General features: G+C 41.4%; 1 protein-coding gene across 1 annotated transcript; it reads right to left on the reverse strand.

Annotated features, from left to right (window-relative positions):
- Nucleotides 1–5,320: 5,320 nt before the first annotated feature.
- pecam1a (platelet and endothelial cell adhesion molecule 1a) lies at nt 5,321–14,008 on the reverse strand. Its single transcript, XM_020646932.3, has 15 exons — nt 13,855–14,008; nt 13,733–13,756; nt 11,985–12,278; nt 11,230–11,526; nt 10,877–11,137; nt 10,511–10,792; nt 9,836–10,135; nt 9,464–9,745; nt 7,991–8,123; nt 7,807–7,874; nt 7,635–7,688; nt 7,191–7,280; nt 6,824–6,880; nt 6,205–6,227; nt 5,321–5,635 (listed from the first exon to the last, which is right to left on the reverse strand). The coding sequence occupies exons 1-15, from the start codon at nt 13,910–13,912 to the stop codon at nt 5,465–5,467; spliced, it is 2,394 nt and encodes a 797-aa protein (XP_020502588.2). The 5' UTR covers nt 13,913–14,008; the 3' UTR covers nt 5,321–5,464.
- Between the last annotated feature and the right edge of the window lie 1,669 nt (nt 14,009–15,677).

Below are 15,677 nucleotides of genomic sequence, written 5' to 3' on the forward strand. Positions count from 1 at the left end.
TTGGACATTGATGGACTTTTACCGTATGATGATTATATGCTAGTTCAGGTTCCCCCCTTCTATGTGTCCTTCTTATTTTTGTCTTTGATCATTCATGTTGGTTGTTTCTCTTCACAAATGTGAAAATTCACTAAATGAAAAGAACAAAAAAAGAAAGAAATCTGACATTGTTAAAACTACATGTATGCCATATTCTAGGTTGTACCTATGTTTGATAACCCAGTATCTTTTGATTACTCAGATAGCTAGCCTAAAATCTGGAATTTAAATCGCACCGGTATAAGACAGAGTCTGTTTTTGGGGGATGTTGGGGTTGTTTTCCTACCAGCCCAATGTTCCTCCAGAGTTCAAATTTCTATTGTCTTCCAGTTGCTGATCAATTGACGAGCAGTACTTGTATGTTGAATTCCGGACATTTTTCAGGATGAGCTGCAAGCAACTGATTTTTTTTCTACCCTTAACCCAGATTTTTTTCCTGCTAACGTGCTGGAAAAAAAAAAAATCTGGTTGCAAGTATGTTCTTAACCACCCATTCCATGATACTGTGAATATATTCAATAACATAACGTCAATATAAATGGCAAAAAACGTTAGTATAGCGTCTGACTCAAGCAACTCGGGAAGACATCAGGGATAGTCTGTCCTGACATTTTCTAGAAATATTCCGAAGTGAAAAAAGGCCGTCATGTCAGAGTCCTCACGCTCCTACCATTTGCAAACCCTGAACACAGTCGTAGAACACTTTAATGCAACACCTGAGCTTCCCACTCTCCGTGTGACATCAGAGGAAAATGGATGCAATTTAATATGTTACACTGCAGTCACCACATTCTGTCTCTTTAGTGAGCCCTGTACCCATGAGTGTTTAGAAGGAAGACATATCAGCCATGAAATGTTGTGAAAAAATAACTCCAAGGACCTCCAATTTGTGCTAGCCTCAGTCAGGAAGACTCAGGGTCATAGATTGAATTTTGAATCAAACATTCAGAGTTTAAAACAAATGACTTCTTACAAAATGTGAATGTTAGATTCAATGATTAGCAGTTTGACATTAGTTGAGTGATGTTATAGGGTGAGACGAGGGGGATGATTGGTGGAATGAAGAGGATAGCTGTCCTTGGGTTTATGTAACTACTTATCACATGATGCAATAATCGCATTAGTCTTCAACTTGTTACTTCCTTCCTTGTATTGTTGCATTACTGCAAAAAAGAACAATTCTCTATTTATCTGGCTCCTTTTGTTTTTATTCCTTAGTTACACCTTTTTAATTTAAGTCAAAACGCTTAAAGTGAAATACTCAATCAAACAGTTACTGAAAGTCTTAATGGTTTGTTGCTTTCCTGATTTTATCAAGATAAAAGATAAATGTATTTATAACCTGACTTGAGTTGACTGGATAATTAAGTCACCTAAAGCAGTTTGTAATTTAATTTTTTACATGTGTTTTTGCCTGAATCTCTTGCATTTATTCACGTGAAATTTACTGCTGCTGCCGTTGCTGTTATAACAACTTCTGATGAATTTCATTAAGTAGGAACACTGTTTCCTATCTTTGCATGAACACCAGGAGCAAGAAGGACGAGGTTTCCACGATGACCTCATTGCAGCATCTGAAGACCACAAACAGCATTGGCCCCATAAGGCCAAGTCAAAGACAGGATATTCCCAGAATGCATTTCACAGGGGTCAATATGCTAATATTAGCCCTGCAGCCAATAGCAGTGCAGGAGCTGTGCTCCAGATACAGGAGGTGCTGCTGGATCAGGTTACGTTGTGAAGAAACGCACTCAACGGACTCAACCGGGCCTGTAAGAGCGCTCTATCCCTCTCTCCTAATGTATGTAAAGCACCCCGCCCCTTTACGTTATTACCACACTATTGACACCATAGGCATTTGATCCTGTGACCGCATTGCTCCTCTGGGCTGGTGCCTGTTTGTAACAGGAATCCTTAAGGTCTGTGAGGGTTCATGACCTCACACATCGCAGGTTTGGGAACAGTAGTAAATCCGACAGACAGTTATGATGTGGAGGCAGAACGACACCATCCATGGGCACAGTGACTGAAATGAGAATACACTCATAGCATTCTCTATTTCTCTGGCACAGTTTTGTTGTATTTGCAAACACACTATTGATAGAAATCCAAACTCATTTCTGTGAGACGGACCTTTGGATTCAGCTCAGGAGCAGGGGGTTAGGGATGTACTACCATGCGGCTCTGTGACATCATGATATGCTTCCTTTTTCCTTAATTCGCAAATGCAGGGAGGGGTGGTGTTTTATTTGATTCTGTACTGGGAGCATTATTTGATAGGGGATTATTGTCCATCCAGATACGCTTCCCCTCATATCTGCAATAATAGAGTACCAGAACATGCTCCCCATACCCTAAAAACGCATATGGAGTGGGTAGTAAACTAATATAAAGTTATTGTTCTTGTAGCATTATTTGATAGAGGATACGGATAGCCTCTACTATCATATTGTGCTAATCAGTTCATGGCTCTGCTCTCACTGTACGAGTGTGTGGAGTCGTACAAACAAAATTTCAAACATGCCAGAAAATCTTTCAACGTCAGAAGATCATGATCAGTTGTAGGACTCAAAAATCGAAATGGCCTGAAAATCGTTCAGCGTACGCTCTGCTTTGCAATTGGTTCATAAGAGATGGTATTCAACATGTACATGACAGGATCATCAACATTTTCTGATTCGTATTAGTAGAAAAAAGGAATAAAGAGGCAGAACAAGAGAGAACTCAGTGACCCTGTTCCAATCCCTGAGGGTCATTTCAAACAGCCAACTCGTTCACAAATGGCTCATCCCTGAACTGCACCAGTCTGAACATTACGTGACTTTGTAGTTCAAATGTGTCCAAAAATAAAAGTAGTGCAAGTTCAGGCGATGCTTTTCTCTACCCGGTGTTTAATTATACTCAGACAGCCTATTTCCAACAACTCTGATACTGAATATCTTACACTCCCGACATGTAACACAAGTATCAGTTCCCCTGGGCCAGAATATGCTGTTCCCTGGGGCCTCCTGGTTTAGTAATGTGATTAATAAACCATGAGTGGTCTGAGATGCACCTCTATCCTCAGTGCTGGGGTGAGTTTGCCTTTTGGCAACTCCAGAGCCGAAGCAGTAACTGTTCATAGATAGCCTCTGAGGACCTCGTGGAGGCCGGGGGGAGCGAACATTATATCACTGTGTGCACAGGAGTGTGCGTGCCTGAGGGAATGGTGCAAACCCAGGAAATATGGTACCACACCCTGGTGCCACATACTCTGCAGACATTCATGAAGACTTAACACGCTCGCAGTGGGGAACAAAGCTCAGCGGAGAGATCAGACGTTTACTATGTATTGTCTCACACACACACACGCTCTAGCAGAAGAACAACCTGCAGGCGGGCGGATAATGAAGATGAGCACTTCATCTATACTGTGCGTCCATACATTGGCGTGTGCTAAGAATGGAGATGAAAGCGTGTGAGTGGGTGGCAGGCTGTCGGTGTTAGCTCTGGTGTCAGGTGTTACAGATTCCCACATGGATTTGATCTGCTGTTCAGTGCTCCTAAAAGCTTCCTGTCAAATCGCAGATCCTCATAAGCCACACTCTGTCGACAGCCGAGTCGTGAACTGAGTAAACCCAACGCACGCCCTCAAATTTTCAGGGCCAATGCAGCATCGGCAGGAATGTGAAAGACCAATTTCATGCAAATATTTTTGAGATTTGAGATGCAAATTTATCTGAAATTATAAAAGAATTAAACAATGACATCATATTAAAAGAGAGAGTTTCTGTGAGAATGGCATTATGCAATTTTAGTAAGTTAGTTGTAATATCTGGGAAGACTGAAAATAAGGGAGAAGCACTTCAACAGAATCTTTGAGGAAAGATTTTTTCCACTCGTTAAAACAGGACATGAGAGAAAAGAGAGCCGACATGCACCAAAAGTCCTCAGATAGAAGTATGGAAGCCCTAAGCGGACATGCATCCACATACTTTAGGGCCTTCTGCTTCCCTCAGTAATGCCTGTTAGGTATGTTTTAGATAGCGTTGTGTGCTTGTGATCTGTAAGTGATGTAAGTTTAAAAAAGGAGAAAGTGAGACAATGGGAACAGATACAAAAACAAGCCCCCAGCTCGTCCCCTCAAACTCTGTAATTCTCCAGGGCTGATGGCCATGAAATCGTCACCTCTTAAGCTCCAGGATGCATTTTAGCATCACATTAAGCTTAGAATCGACACTTAATTGAGGCAGTGAGGAGAACTGGAGGACAGGGTAAGCAGGACGGTTGTATGTACTCATATTTATCTATAAATACACTGGAACAGATTTGCACACTGGATACGTTTGCACACTGAACGTTGTTAATGACAGCTCTGAGAAGTCTTTTATTTATCATTCCTGAAGTCTAGTCTCTTTTTAAGAAACTGCTTTTAGTATTTTCAGTTCCTTATGTGCCTTAATGTTATTTGTCCAGTTTTCATGTTGTGTCTTGACTGTGTTTGAAGCTGCTGTGACCATCCATCAATCCATCCAATAAGCAATATTTTAAAAAAAAGCTAAGTAAGCCGACATTTTCTGGTCCAAGCCTCTTTAATTTGATCATCTGCTACTTGCTTCATTTCATATAAAAAATCAATCACAGTGAGCTTTCCAACACAATGACAGGTTTTTTTTTTTTTTTTTACCATTTGTTCCCCTATTGGCTGACTAAACATTTTATTGGCTGAATTATTCAATAAAAAATAAATTAAACAAGACTTTTTTCAGACTTATCCAACACATTTAGCTCAAACATGCAGGCCTTTACATTATATTCTGAGCAGTAGTCCCTTAAAGTTGAGTACACACGTGTCATTAGAATTAATCTCCCACACCATATCTCTTTCTTCGATCAGACTTTTCAAGGGCTTTTCCTTCTGAACACATCCGCTGCACAGAGACCTTGAAAGTTACATCATGTAATTAAAAGTTAGATAATGGAAAATGAAACTGACACGCTGTGGTGGTGTGTCTGCACAGTGGGGCATATCACAGCCAGGTGGCACTATGTTTCCATGCAGTGCCACCTGACGTCTGCCCTCTAGTGGTTCAAACAACTAACTTGTCACAGAGCGAAGCAGGAAGAGCTGGTGAATGAACTCCAAAGCTCGACACTGCTCTGCTCACTTCAAAGACCCCGGCTGGTCCTCTTCAGATCCTGTCACCGCCGCCACCAGTGGAAGGACACACACTCTGATGTCTTTCCTTTAGTCGGAGCACACTTCCTGTCTCTGTGAGTCTTCCAGAGACGAAAAGAGAAACACTTTACAAAAACTGTTTATTTGCACTTCAGAGTGAGTGTACAGTATGAAAGATTTACCAAAATACTAAAGTACGTAATTGCCGTGACTCCAGCTGCTTTAAAGCGCCGGATTGATTATGGAATAAATATTCTTTTGGGTAAATTAAGAGTCTGGTGTTTGGTCCTTGGCTGATTCCTCGTGGTCAGCTGTGTTGTTGTCATCACTGTTGTCAGTCTTGACTGTGTGTTCATCCTTGATCCTGTTGTCACCATGGTTACCTTGGTCACCGTGGTGACCGTGGTCATGATTCAGCTGTGCGTACTCCACCGACTCCTGCAGAACAAACTCTTCAATAAGTACGAAGGAAGCAATAATACTGACCGAGTTGTGAATGTAGACTGTAGAAAACATGGACGTAGTCTCAGTGATCTCATTGGTTTTTGAAGCAGTGTTATGAAGCTCAACAATGGTGGTGGCCATATTGAAAATGCTGATTCAACCTAACTTGCGATCAATCTAGAAACAGGCAAAGAGGTTGAGCTGTTTCTGCAGTTTCCCAACACCTATGTGATGTGCAAACGACGACAACCTTTTTCTATGTTTGCATGTACCGGGCAAAGATACTCTAATAACTAAAGAACTTAAATTATTCAAAGCTGACTTACATAGTTCCTAATTTTCATTTAAACATACAAATACATGAAGCAGAAAATAAAATGTTATCGAGCGCGGATCCTTTCAGTTGCCTGGATACAATAAAATGTACAATAAAAGCAGACTCCACAGGATTTCTGTATATTGCATTACGTCTCCCACATTCAGAGTGTGAGTGTGTGTGTGTGTACATGTGTGTGTAGTGTGTGCATTCCTTGTATGAATGACGTGTGAATTTTTCTACTCACACCATCAGCCTGCTCTGGAACACCTGCAACAACAAAAGAAGAGGACGCGCTCATGAAACAAAAGGAGTGAGAGGATTAAAGGGGGGCTTGAACAGTCATTAGCTCTGCCGTGAAGAACTCCCACATCCCGGGAAACTGATAGCTAATCACGTCACCAACATTAACACTAATACGTACACCGCAAGGCGCAACAAAACAAGCTTGAAATTGTGATTTCCGTCACTTCTGCTGCATCATTTTTGGAGTGAATGCAGTTGACATTTAAACCGTTGGGAACTATTAGGACTAAATGAGTGAACAATGGACAAAGTTTCCCCTGTGAGTATCAAACAATGGAGCGTGTTTCTCTCTAAGTCTTAACGGATGTAGAAACTGTTTGCTCTGATTGTTAGAGCAGGAAGCTCTCGCTGACGAAAGCAGGAAGTGGACACCTGGCGGCTGGGCCTTCTGTTTTAATGGGACATTCTTTGACTAACAATGCAGATGTTTACAGTCTGAGTTGATCCTGTTTCCTGGCGCTCTTTTTTTTTTCCCCCCTTCCAAACACAACTGAGTGGCCTAATTTCTCTCTGTCAAAGACAAGTGGGATTTGAATGAAAGAGAAGGATGTAAATTGTACCCTGTTTGGAGTTGCGGACTTCGCTGTTCATCGTCTCCGGGCCGAATTCCACCAAAACTGTAACGACAGACGCAAAAATGTTTTAGACAATGTTTTTTTTCTTTAGAGATTTATCTTTGGGGCCTTTATTTGACAGGGCAGTGGATAGAGTATAAGAAACCAGGGAGTGAGAGAGAGTGGGGAAAGACATGCAGGAAAGGAGCCTATGGTCGGACTTGAACCCAGGGCACCCGCTTGGAGGACTATAGCCTCCGTACGTGGGGTGCGACCTAGCCGCTAGGCCATCTGCGCTTTAAGACAGTGTTTTCAGCATAAATAAGATTTAATATGAAATAAGAAATCTGTAAATATTCAAACGCAGCCCCACCTATGGTTGGATTTTCCGGTCTGGGTGGCACCTCAGTGTATCGAGGCTCCTGCTTCTCTGGAGAGGTCACACTATTCTGGTCATCTGACTCTGCAGAACAATAACAATTGCAAGTTTTATTTTAAGATATATTTTATGATGGACATCTAACAGCTGCTACGGGGTAGGTGTCAGATGAGACAAAAGTCGATATGTTTGAATGCTAAAAACAGCAGGATGAGCTTTTTAGTCAGAAAATACAACCTAAATAAAGACAAAATTAGCAAAAGGATAGACTTTGTAAAACAAATGGTAACATAATCAACTTAACTCAAACCTTAAGTTCCTCAAAGGAGCTTTCAGTAAAATCAATTGAGTTATCTTGGTATTTATATGGAAGGGAAAAAGGCAGAACAACAACAGAACAAGAATAAAGGTCAAAAATTGTCCATTCACTCTGCTCACCAGATCCTGATACATGTTCACTCCAAACACTCTTTCCCATAATGCCTGGTGTGACTAGACAGAGAGGGGAAACACAGAGAAGTCTTAGTGATTAAATCTACTTTACTGCTGCAGGGAAATGGATAGATAAGTTTACTACAGCGTGCTTTATGTCATGTGTTAAAGACTTTACCATTGGCGGCCTCATTGACCTCTGCCTGGGTGAGGCTCAGCCGTTCCACTTTGGTGCCGGCTGACTTCCTAAGGAGAGATGGATTTAAAACACAATCAGCTTCTTAAAACAGGAAGCCTAAAGGTTGTCAACATACTCTCTCCTCCTGTAACTCACATGACTTCATCGTTTAAGTGTAACTTACACTGACAGCTCAGCAGTTCTCCTTCTCTTAAACTGAAGGAGACGTTTCCTAAAGACGATAACAAGGATCACGGCGAGCACAAGCAGGAGGCAGAAGACTGCAATGAGACCTTGCTTCCATCCTGCCAGCTTCACTGCAGAAAACAAAACAGTTGGTTTGTGATGATGATATTATTAATTAGAAAATACAGCAGTCAAAATGTTCTCACAGGACTGCACACCTGCACTTTCCACAAATTTAAATGTGTAAACTAGATGCCAAACGTGTGAATAAATGCAAATTGCAGCGCCTTAAATATATAATTTTTCTACTGAATACTTTTAATGCTTGCCTCAGGGTGCTTAAAACTCATTATAGCTCAATGATTATGAAGTTGTTCTATAAACGCTGAGTCATAAATAATCAGTATACTCATAAGCCTGGTTGACATATGAGTCTTTGAAAGATTATTGTTCTATTATCCACATTTCACTGAAAAGTGGAATTTGTGACTGCACAGACTGTTTAGCAGCTTTAATCAATGCAGGCTAGCCACAACTAAGTGGTTAGCCAATTCAACCATAATCACATGGCAGCCATTTTCTTTCTGACATCACATATGGTGTGAAGCTCACTGTTATCATGTCGTTATCATGACTTGTACTGCCCACATCTACAGCAGTACAAGTCAAAGTCAACTTTATTGTCAATTTCAAAATATGCCAGACATACAGTGGAATCGAAATTGCGTTTGTCTCCGTTATTTTGGTCGTATTGCACCGTGGGCCGGAGGCAAACGCAATTTCGACTCCACTGTATGTCTGGCATAGTTTTAAATTGACAATAAAGTTGACTTTGACTTTGACTTTGACTTGTACTGCTGTAGATGTGGGGTATCTTATAGATCATTATTAATTACCGTTTTCTGATGATACGCTACGGAAAATAATGAATTGTGGAAACATGGAGGGACATACCAAAAGCTAACTAGCCATAGCTAACATTAGCATTCAACCCACTCCTAATTAACATTACCGTTGGTTAACTAAGATTATAGTTAGCTAGAAAACAACAGTTAATATTAGCATTCAATCCATTGCTAGCTAGCATTCCTGTTGTTATCTAAAATTGGTGCTTGATAGCTATTATTACCTTGAGCTAGCTTACACTGCCATTAGCTAGGAATTCATGACTGTCACATTTCAACCTGTTATACTTATAAATGTTAGTTAGGAATTAATGCTATCATTACTGTTTTTTTATAAGTAGATAATGGGTTATCAGTAAGTTGTTTTTTCGTAAAATATGGCCCCTTGGCTCTCTAGATTTTGACAATGCATTATAGACTAGTTGTTGATTAATAAAGCAGCTGTAAGATAATGTCAGATTCACTACATCTACACAATTTCAATGTTGCACCTATTCATTGTTTTCAACTGAATCAGCCATGTTAAAATGTCCTTATTCGTCCTGAAACAGATAAGAAAAACACACCTCCAATCGTAACAGTTTGACTCCGCTTGGTTTCATTAGCCGGGTTGGTGCTCTCACAGTAGTATCCCCCTCGGTGCTCCCCTTTGACATTGTTGATCCTGTGAGATCCCGCTAATTTATTGGAGGACTGAGAATCAAGAGCTGCTTCTCTTTCAGTGTGGTACCATGTGAAGGTGACAGGTGGAGTCCCTCTTTGCACAGAACAGATGAGTGTCAGGTCCTGCCCCTCAGAGACGTCCTCAGCGCTGGGACGCATGATCAGGATAGGCGCGTACACTGGCTCTGTAGAGGGGAACATAATACAGTATGTTAAGTTATGTTTACATTGGGTTGATTTGAATTTTTTTGTCATCATTCCTGCATCCAACACACCTATGATGTTGGTTGCACGTAGCAACTGCTGCCCTAATCCAACCACGACAGGCCTTTGTTTACTGTTATTCACGTGGCAAATAATGTCGCTTAAGTCTGCCTGTTTGTGGATGGCTGTGCAGTTGAAGATGGCCCTTTCCCCGGGTTTGCTAATCTCCCTTTGCTCAGGTTGCTGTTGAGGGAAGTTCAGGGTGTAGACAACAGGTAGAGTGCCACTGTCACTATGACAGAGCAGCTGGAAGGGTTTCCCCAACACCAGCGTACCCCCCAGCACACTCAGCTTTGGCACTGAGACAGGAACTGAGGACGAGATTATTCAACAGTTAGTCTGCGTGCAACAGAAAAATACAAGACATGGATAACAGAAACAGCTTTGTTATGGTGTCTACACAAGGTCAGCTGCAGAACTGCTATGGAGCTGCTGCTGCCAACCCAATGTCTTTACATTGACTTTTCCAACCTAATGGCTGAAAAATATGTTTTTTATCTATATTGACATAGCAAATTATTACACAACTTATTTTAGCTGTGGGCTAATGATACCATCTCAAATCAGCAATTGTCCAAATCTATGCACTACTGTAGAAATTCCTGCATCATTGTTGCGAACCAACCAACATTACAAAGAGGAATAAATAACTTGGAATAAACCATTCACAGGATTTGACGACTCACCTTTTGCTTTCACTACGACCGTTTGGCTTTCTTTGACAAAACTGTGGTTGTGAGAAGCAGCTTGGACTTTGCAGCTGTAGTTGCCATTTTTTTTAGGGTGTGCCACAGAAATGAATGTCTCTCCATTTGTGAGCTTGACATTATCTTTGTAGATGGAGAAAATCATGCTCTCGTTGTTGATCTTCTCAGGAACATATACGGAGACAGAGCAGGTCAGTTTGAAGCGGTCTCCTTCGAAGAGGTCCATAGGCTCCAGAGTAAGGGTTGGCTTTGAAAACAGCTCTGTGAAGTGAGACTTAAAAACTTCAGATTAAAGAGCACTGCATGTTGGGAAAGACATATTCAAAGAGGACTTGAAGTTCTTGCCTTTGACAGTGATTGGTAGATATGTTTCCTTTTGCACATTGCCCCACTCGGCCTTGCACACGAGCTCCCCATAGTCGCCCTCCTGTGCTGTGAAGCGATAAACGAGGCTGACCGATGCTTGCTTTAGGATCCTCCTGTCCCTTGTCAGGAAAACTTCAATGTTCTTCAGTTCACTTACCACTTTACAGACCACTTCCACTACATCACCCTCATAAACATCAGAGGAGGGCAGCACGTTCACAGTTGGAGAAATGTAGAGCGCTGCAAGACAGAAGTCAAACTAGTAAATATTTATTTTGTTTGTAGGCAAACTTGTCTCTTCTTGGTGACATCGCTGCTTTTGATTTCATTACCTTGGACTACGACTTGAATCTCATTGCTTTGGTTGGAGCGTCTGGCCCCTGAAACCAGATTTATTTCATAGTCACAGTACAATAAGCTGTCTCTAGCCACCCTCAGGTGCAACGTGGTCTCTGAGGAGTTCCCAGTGGCTGCCAGTTGCTTAAGTCTCTCTGACTGTCCGCTCCTCAGTCTTTGGTAGAACCGGAAGATGAGGGATCCTTTCTCCTCTGGAGCACTGCAGCTGGCTGTGAACTCCTCGCCCTCATATGGTCTTGTCTTATTTAAATGAAGAATGGGAGTCTGTAGGCCTGAGGAGAGGAAAATCCAACAGGACAGAAACGGGGAAGCCATTACATTTTATACTTACGTTGGTCCTTTAGATTTTACAGGTTATACACATTAGCTGTCTCAAGTGCTAAGTGTCTCGAGATAACATTTGCGATGAATTGGCACTTTAAAAATAAAGATTGATTGATTGATCGATTAAAGTCTGCCACAACTGCAGTATGTTGCCAGATTGTTTAAAAGTTGGGTGGAGGTAGCATTCCAATATGGCAACCGTTATGGTTGGGCTTCAAAATGCCTCTTCAGAATATTATGGGTGACTGATATTACGTCCATGTTTTATACAGTCTCTGGTTACAACCTGGGAAACATTTGAGTTTTCCAAATTGAGCATGGTGACAGAGTGGCATCAGATTAGAATTGTGAATGTGGTCAATGGATTCTAGCTCGATGAGAAATATTATGTCATCCTGTTCTTTACCTGTAACGTCGAGTTTCTGGCTGAAGCTGGCTCTGCTTTTTCCCTTGACTGTGACCCTACATTCATAACTTCCAGAGTCCGCCGCCCTGGCTGGGTTCAGTTCATACAAGACTGAGTCTTCCGTGGTGGTGGAGGAGTGGACGGGAATGTCGTCTTGAGTCAGCAGGAAGGTGTGAGTCAGGTGAGGGATGTTGTCGTGGCTGACGCTGACCTGGCAGCGTAAGGTCACTGGTGTCCCACTCACAACTGTGTTGCTGGGTTGGATTGTAAGGCCAACGTTGTCTATAGTGTAAGCTGTAGGTCAAAACATCACACAAGATTTAGAAACACAAGAGAGAAACAATGTTATTTAGGATTGTTTGTCTTTTTTGTTCTCAAGCCAACATCGGGGACCAAGCCAGTGACAGAATACAGTCAGAGTCTATTATTCCCTCCACAATAAAGGTAAAAGAAGGCGCTCCCCAGCCACCAGTCTCAGCAAGCAGGAGCTGCTGAAAGAAGGAAAACCTTTAACAAACAGTGTCTGACCCTGTCTACCCCTTTGGGAGAGCTGTGTTGATTTATCCCAGCTTCTCTCCCCCCAGCAACAACAACACGGTGTAACCTGCCACAACAGCAACTAAACAATCAAGTGGTCCACATCCTCAAAGTGCTGCCATTAGTTTGTGCACTGGGCTCAGTGAGAAACAATGACTTAGGCAGTGACTGAGCGTTTTTATCGGGAGAAAGTTAATTCTTCCCCTTGAAAATAAAACTGACAAATAGTTTTGACTTCATGTTCATCTGTTAGCTTTCTTAAAGCTTTCTTAAAGCTGCTAGCTCCGTAGAGAAAAAAGACAAACCTTCAGTTCATATTCATTTCTGTAAATGTTATACATGAGGCATATACTCTAATTTGCTTTACTGCTGAGTTAAATGAGAAAATAGATGCATTTATCATGTTTGAATTCTAAATATGAGCTAGCTAGACTTTGCCAAAGTCTGATTAGCATCACGACTTAAGCACCCAAAAAGGTTTGTAAAATGTATAATTTACTATTTTATGAGGTTACTATGTTGCAAATGTATTTCTTGAGACAGAGAAGCATCTTTTTGCATTTTGAAAAGGTTTTTCACAACCTCACACTGACAACACTTGAGGTGAAAAAGGGGCTTTAGAGAGGTTTTTGCAAGCTTTTGGTTTTAACACAAGCTAGCTGTTATCTTCTCTTTCAACTTCTGCTAAGCTAAACAAGCCTATAACCCCGAGTCTTGCCAAACTTCAGTCTGAAATGACTTGCTTCACAGGTAGTAGTTACTACCTTGAGACCTTGACGCAAGCTTTTTCATGCTAAGCTAAGACACCTGGCTTTTGAATGAGCTGACATGAAGTCATTTCATCTAAATTTCTGTAAGAATTGTGTTGCCTTTTAGAGGCAGACTACCTCCAAAGCCACTTATCTAACAGCTTCAGATAAACACTGACATAAGAAAACAAAAAGATTAGCTTTTTAATTCAAATCAACTTTTGAATGTTTCATGTCTCATTTGAAAAATTACCCAGCTTCACCTGTGACAACTAAAAATAACTTTGACTGATGTAACTCAATACTTTGAACAACCAAGGAGGACATGAGAGAATGATACTATGCTCCTTTACTGCAGAAAATAACTCTTTGAGATAAATATATCTTTCTTTTGTTATACAACAAGGACCGGATAACCCGAAAATAAGAGTTAAATATAGAGTGTAATGTAGTGATACTTACATGACTGTCCCCTGGCACATTGCCCTGTGTTTGAATAAAAATAGAGAAACAGAAAAAAAAGTGAGAATCAGGACATTATTCTTATTGATATCTCTGAGGCAAGCACATCACTGGGTCCTTACATAAGTACAGGAGTCTGGTGAGAAGCAGGAGCAGTAGTTTGGGGGGTCTGGGCTCCATCCTCGGCGATGGTTGATTCACTTCTCTAAGATGAAAATGCAAAAGGCTGAGGACGGACGGGCAGTCAGTCGGAGGAGGGACAAAGGAAGTGAGAGGTGGACTCGGGTGGCATTGGTGTGGTTCCTCGTCTTATCACGCACACTCCTTATGCTGCTTGACGGACCAGGAAATGGATGTTACTTCCTCAGGAATCTAGCATTTACTGTGTTTTTTTTTATGGGTGTGAGAGGAGAGAAAACTGAACAGTAACCTCAAAGAAACCTCCTTAGTTTCCCCTTAGCTTGGACCCAGTTTGACTGTTTCTTACATAGCCTATAACAAGATTAAAATAAATGACAGCATCTTAAACTATTCTGTGTCTCCACCTTCATTTTGTATTATTAGTGGCTAAATTGTTGCTCTCTAGATAAACCAAAACAACGCAAACAGAATAATGCAGAGCCTTAAACGCTCTTCACATTACCTGGGCCACAATCTCACATTTTAGATTGCGTTTGTCTTTTTAGAGCTTCATGAATTCCCATCGAATCATGATCCAGCTTCTTATTCAATTTATTTATCATAAGCAAACTCATCACCTCACACCTCAGACTCCATCTTCCCCCATTGATCAGTATACTCATGTTGAAACTTTGCGATGAAACTTTGACTGCATTGGTTTCAGTATGAAAACAGAAGTTCATGCATCAGTTTTAGTATGAAAGCAGAGGTTGATGCGGAGGCCTCTGAAGAACAGGACATGCGGGGGCCTAGGTGTGACTTGAACAACACTATTTTGTAAATGTCACAGACAGCTTGCCTGTAGCACATCAGCATAAGGATATTTCCATGATAATTTGCAACATAAGGAATTATTAGAATGGATCGTTATCAAATCACAGCAGCTGTAGAGAGAATTAGTCTTGAAGAAGCAGGTATCAAACTTGCAGTTCGTCACTCTGGCCACTAAGAGCTGCTAAAGGCTAAGAGGAGAATCTGCGTGCAAACCCGAATAGTCTTTCTGGTCTGCAGGTTTATCTGCCTGATGCTCCTGGACGATTTCATTTGGGACACATGGTACGACAAAAAATCGATTGAAGGCTGTACAGAGGGGCATTTTATCCAACACAGAGTGGATAAGGACCAACACAAGCTTTAACACACTGACTAATGCAAGGGTGGCATGAAGTTTCTGAAAAGACACACACATCATACGTTCCTTTAAACCGCCCTCATCCCGTTTGTTTGGTTTATTGTGATCAAGAACAAGTCAGTGTTGTTGTGACGCTAACAAACTTTGGATAAGAGTTGCCTTTTAAGATTTATTTATGGGATTTCTGTGCCTTTAATGTAGAGACAGGAGAGTGGATAGAGACAGAAACTGGGGAGAGAGAGAGAGAGAGTGGGGAATGACGTGCGGGAAAGGAGCCACAGGTCGGATTTGCACCTGGTCTGCCCGCCCTCGAGGACTTTAGCCTCTGGACACGGGGCACGCACGCTCCACCAGACTATCGGCACCCACTAGTAAACATTATGATATGAAGAGTGCACACAGTGGGCTTTCTCAGGTTTGTTCTCAGGATGGAGCATTGATGCTTGCAAATACCTGAAAAAAAAAAAGTAATGTAATTTTGCTATGCTATATAGCTGGCTTAATATCATTTTCCAACATTATGTTGCACTATATATTTCCTTGCCTTGACTTCTAATGAGATGTGTGGGTCAGCTAATATAAGATGGTAGCTTTTCTGTCCTCACAAGCCAAAATTGTTTCTTTGAAAAGTCA

Source organism: Labrus bergylta, chromosome 16 (assembly GCF_963930695.1).
Source record: "Labrus bergylta chromosome 16, fLabBer1.1, whole genome shotgun sequence".
Lineage (NCBI taxonomy): Eukaryota > Metazoa > Chordata > Actinopteri > Labriformes > Labridae > Labrus > Labrus bergylta.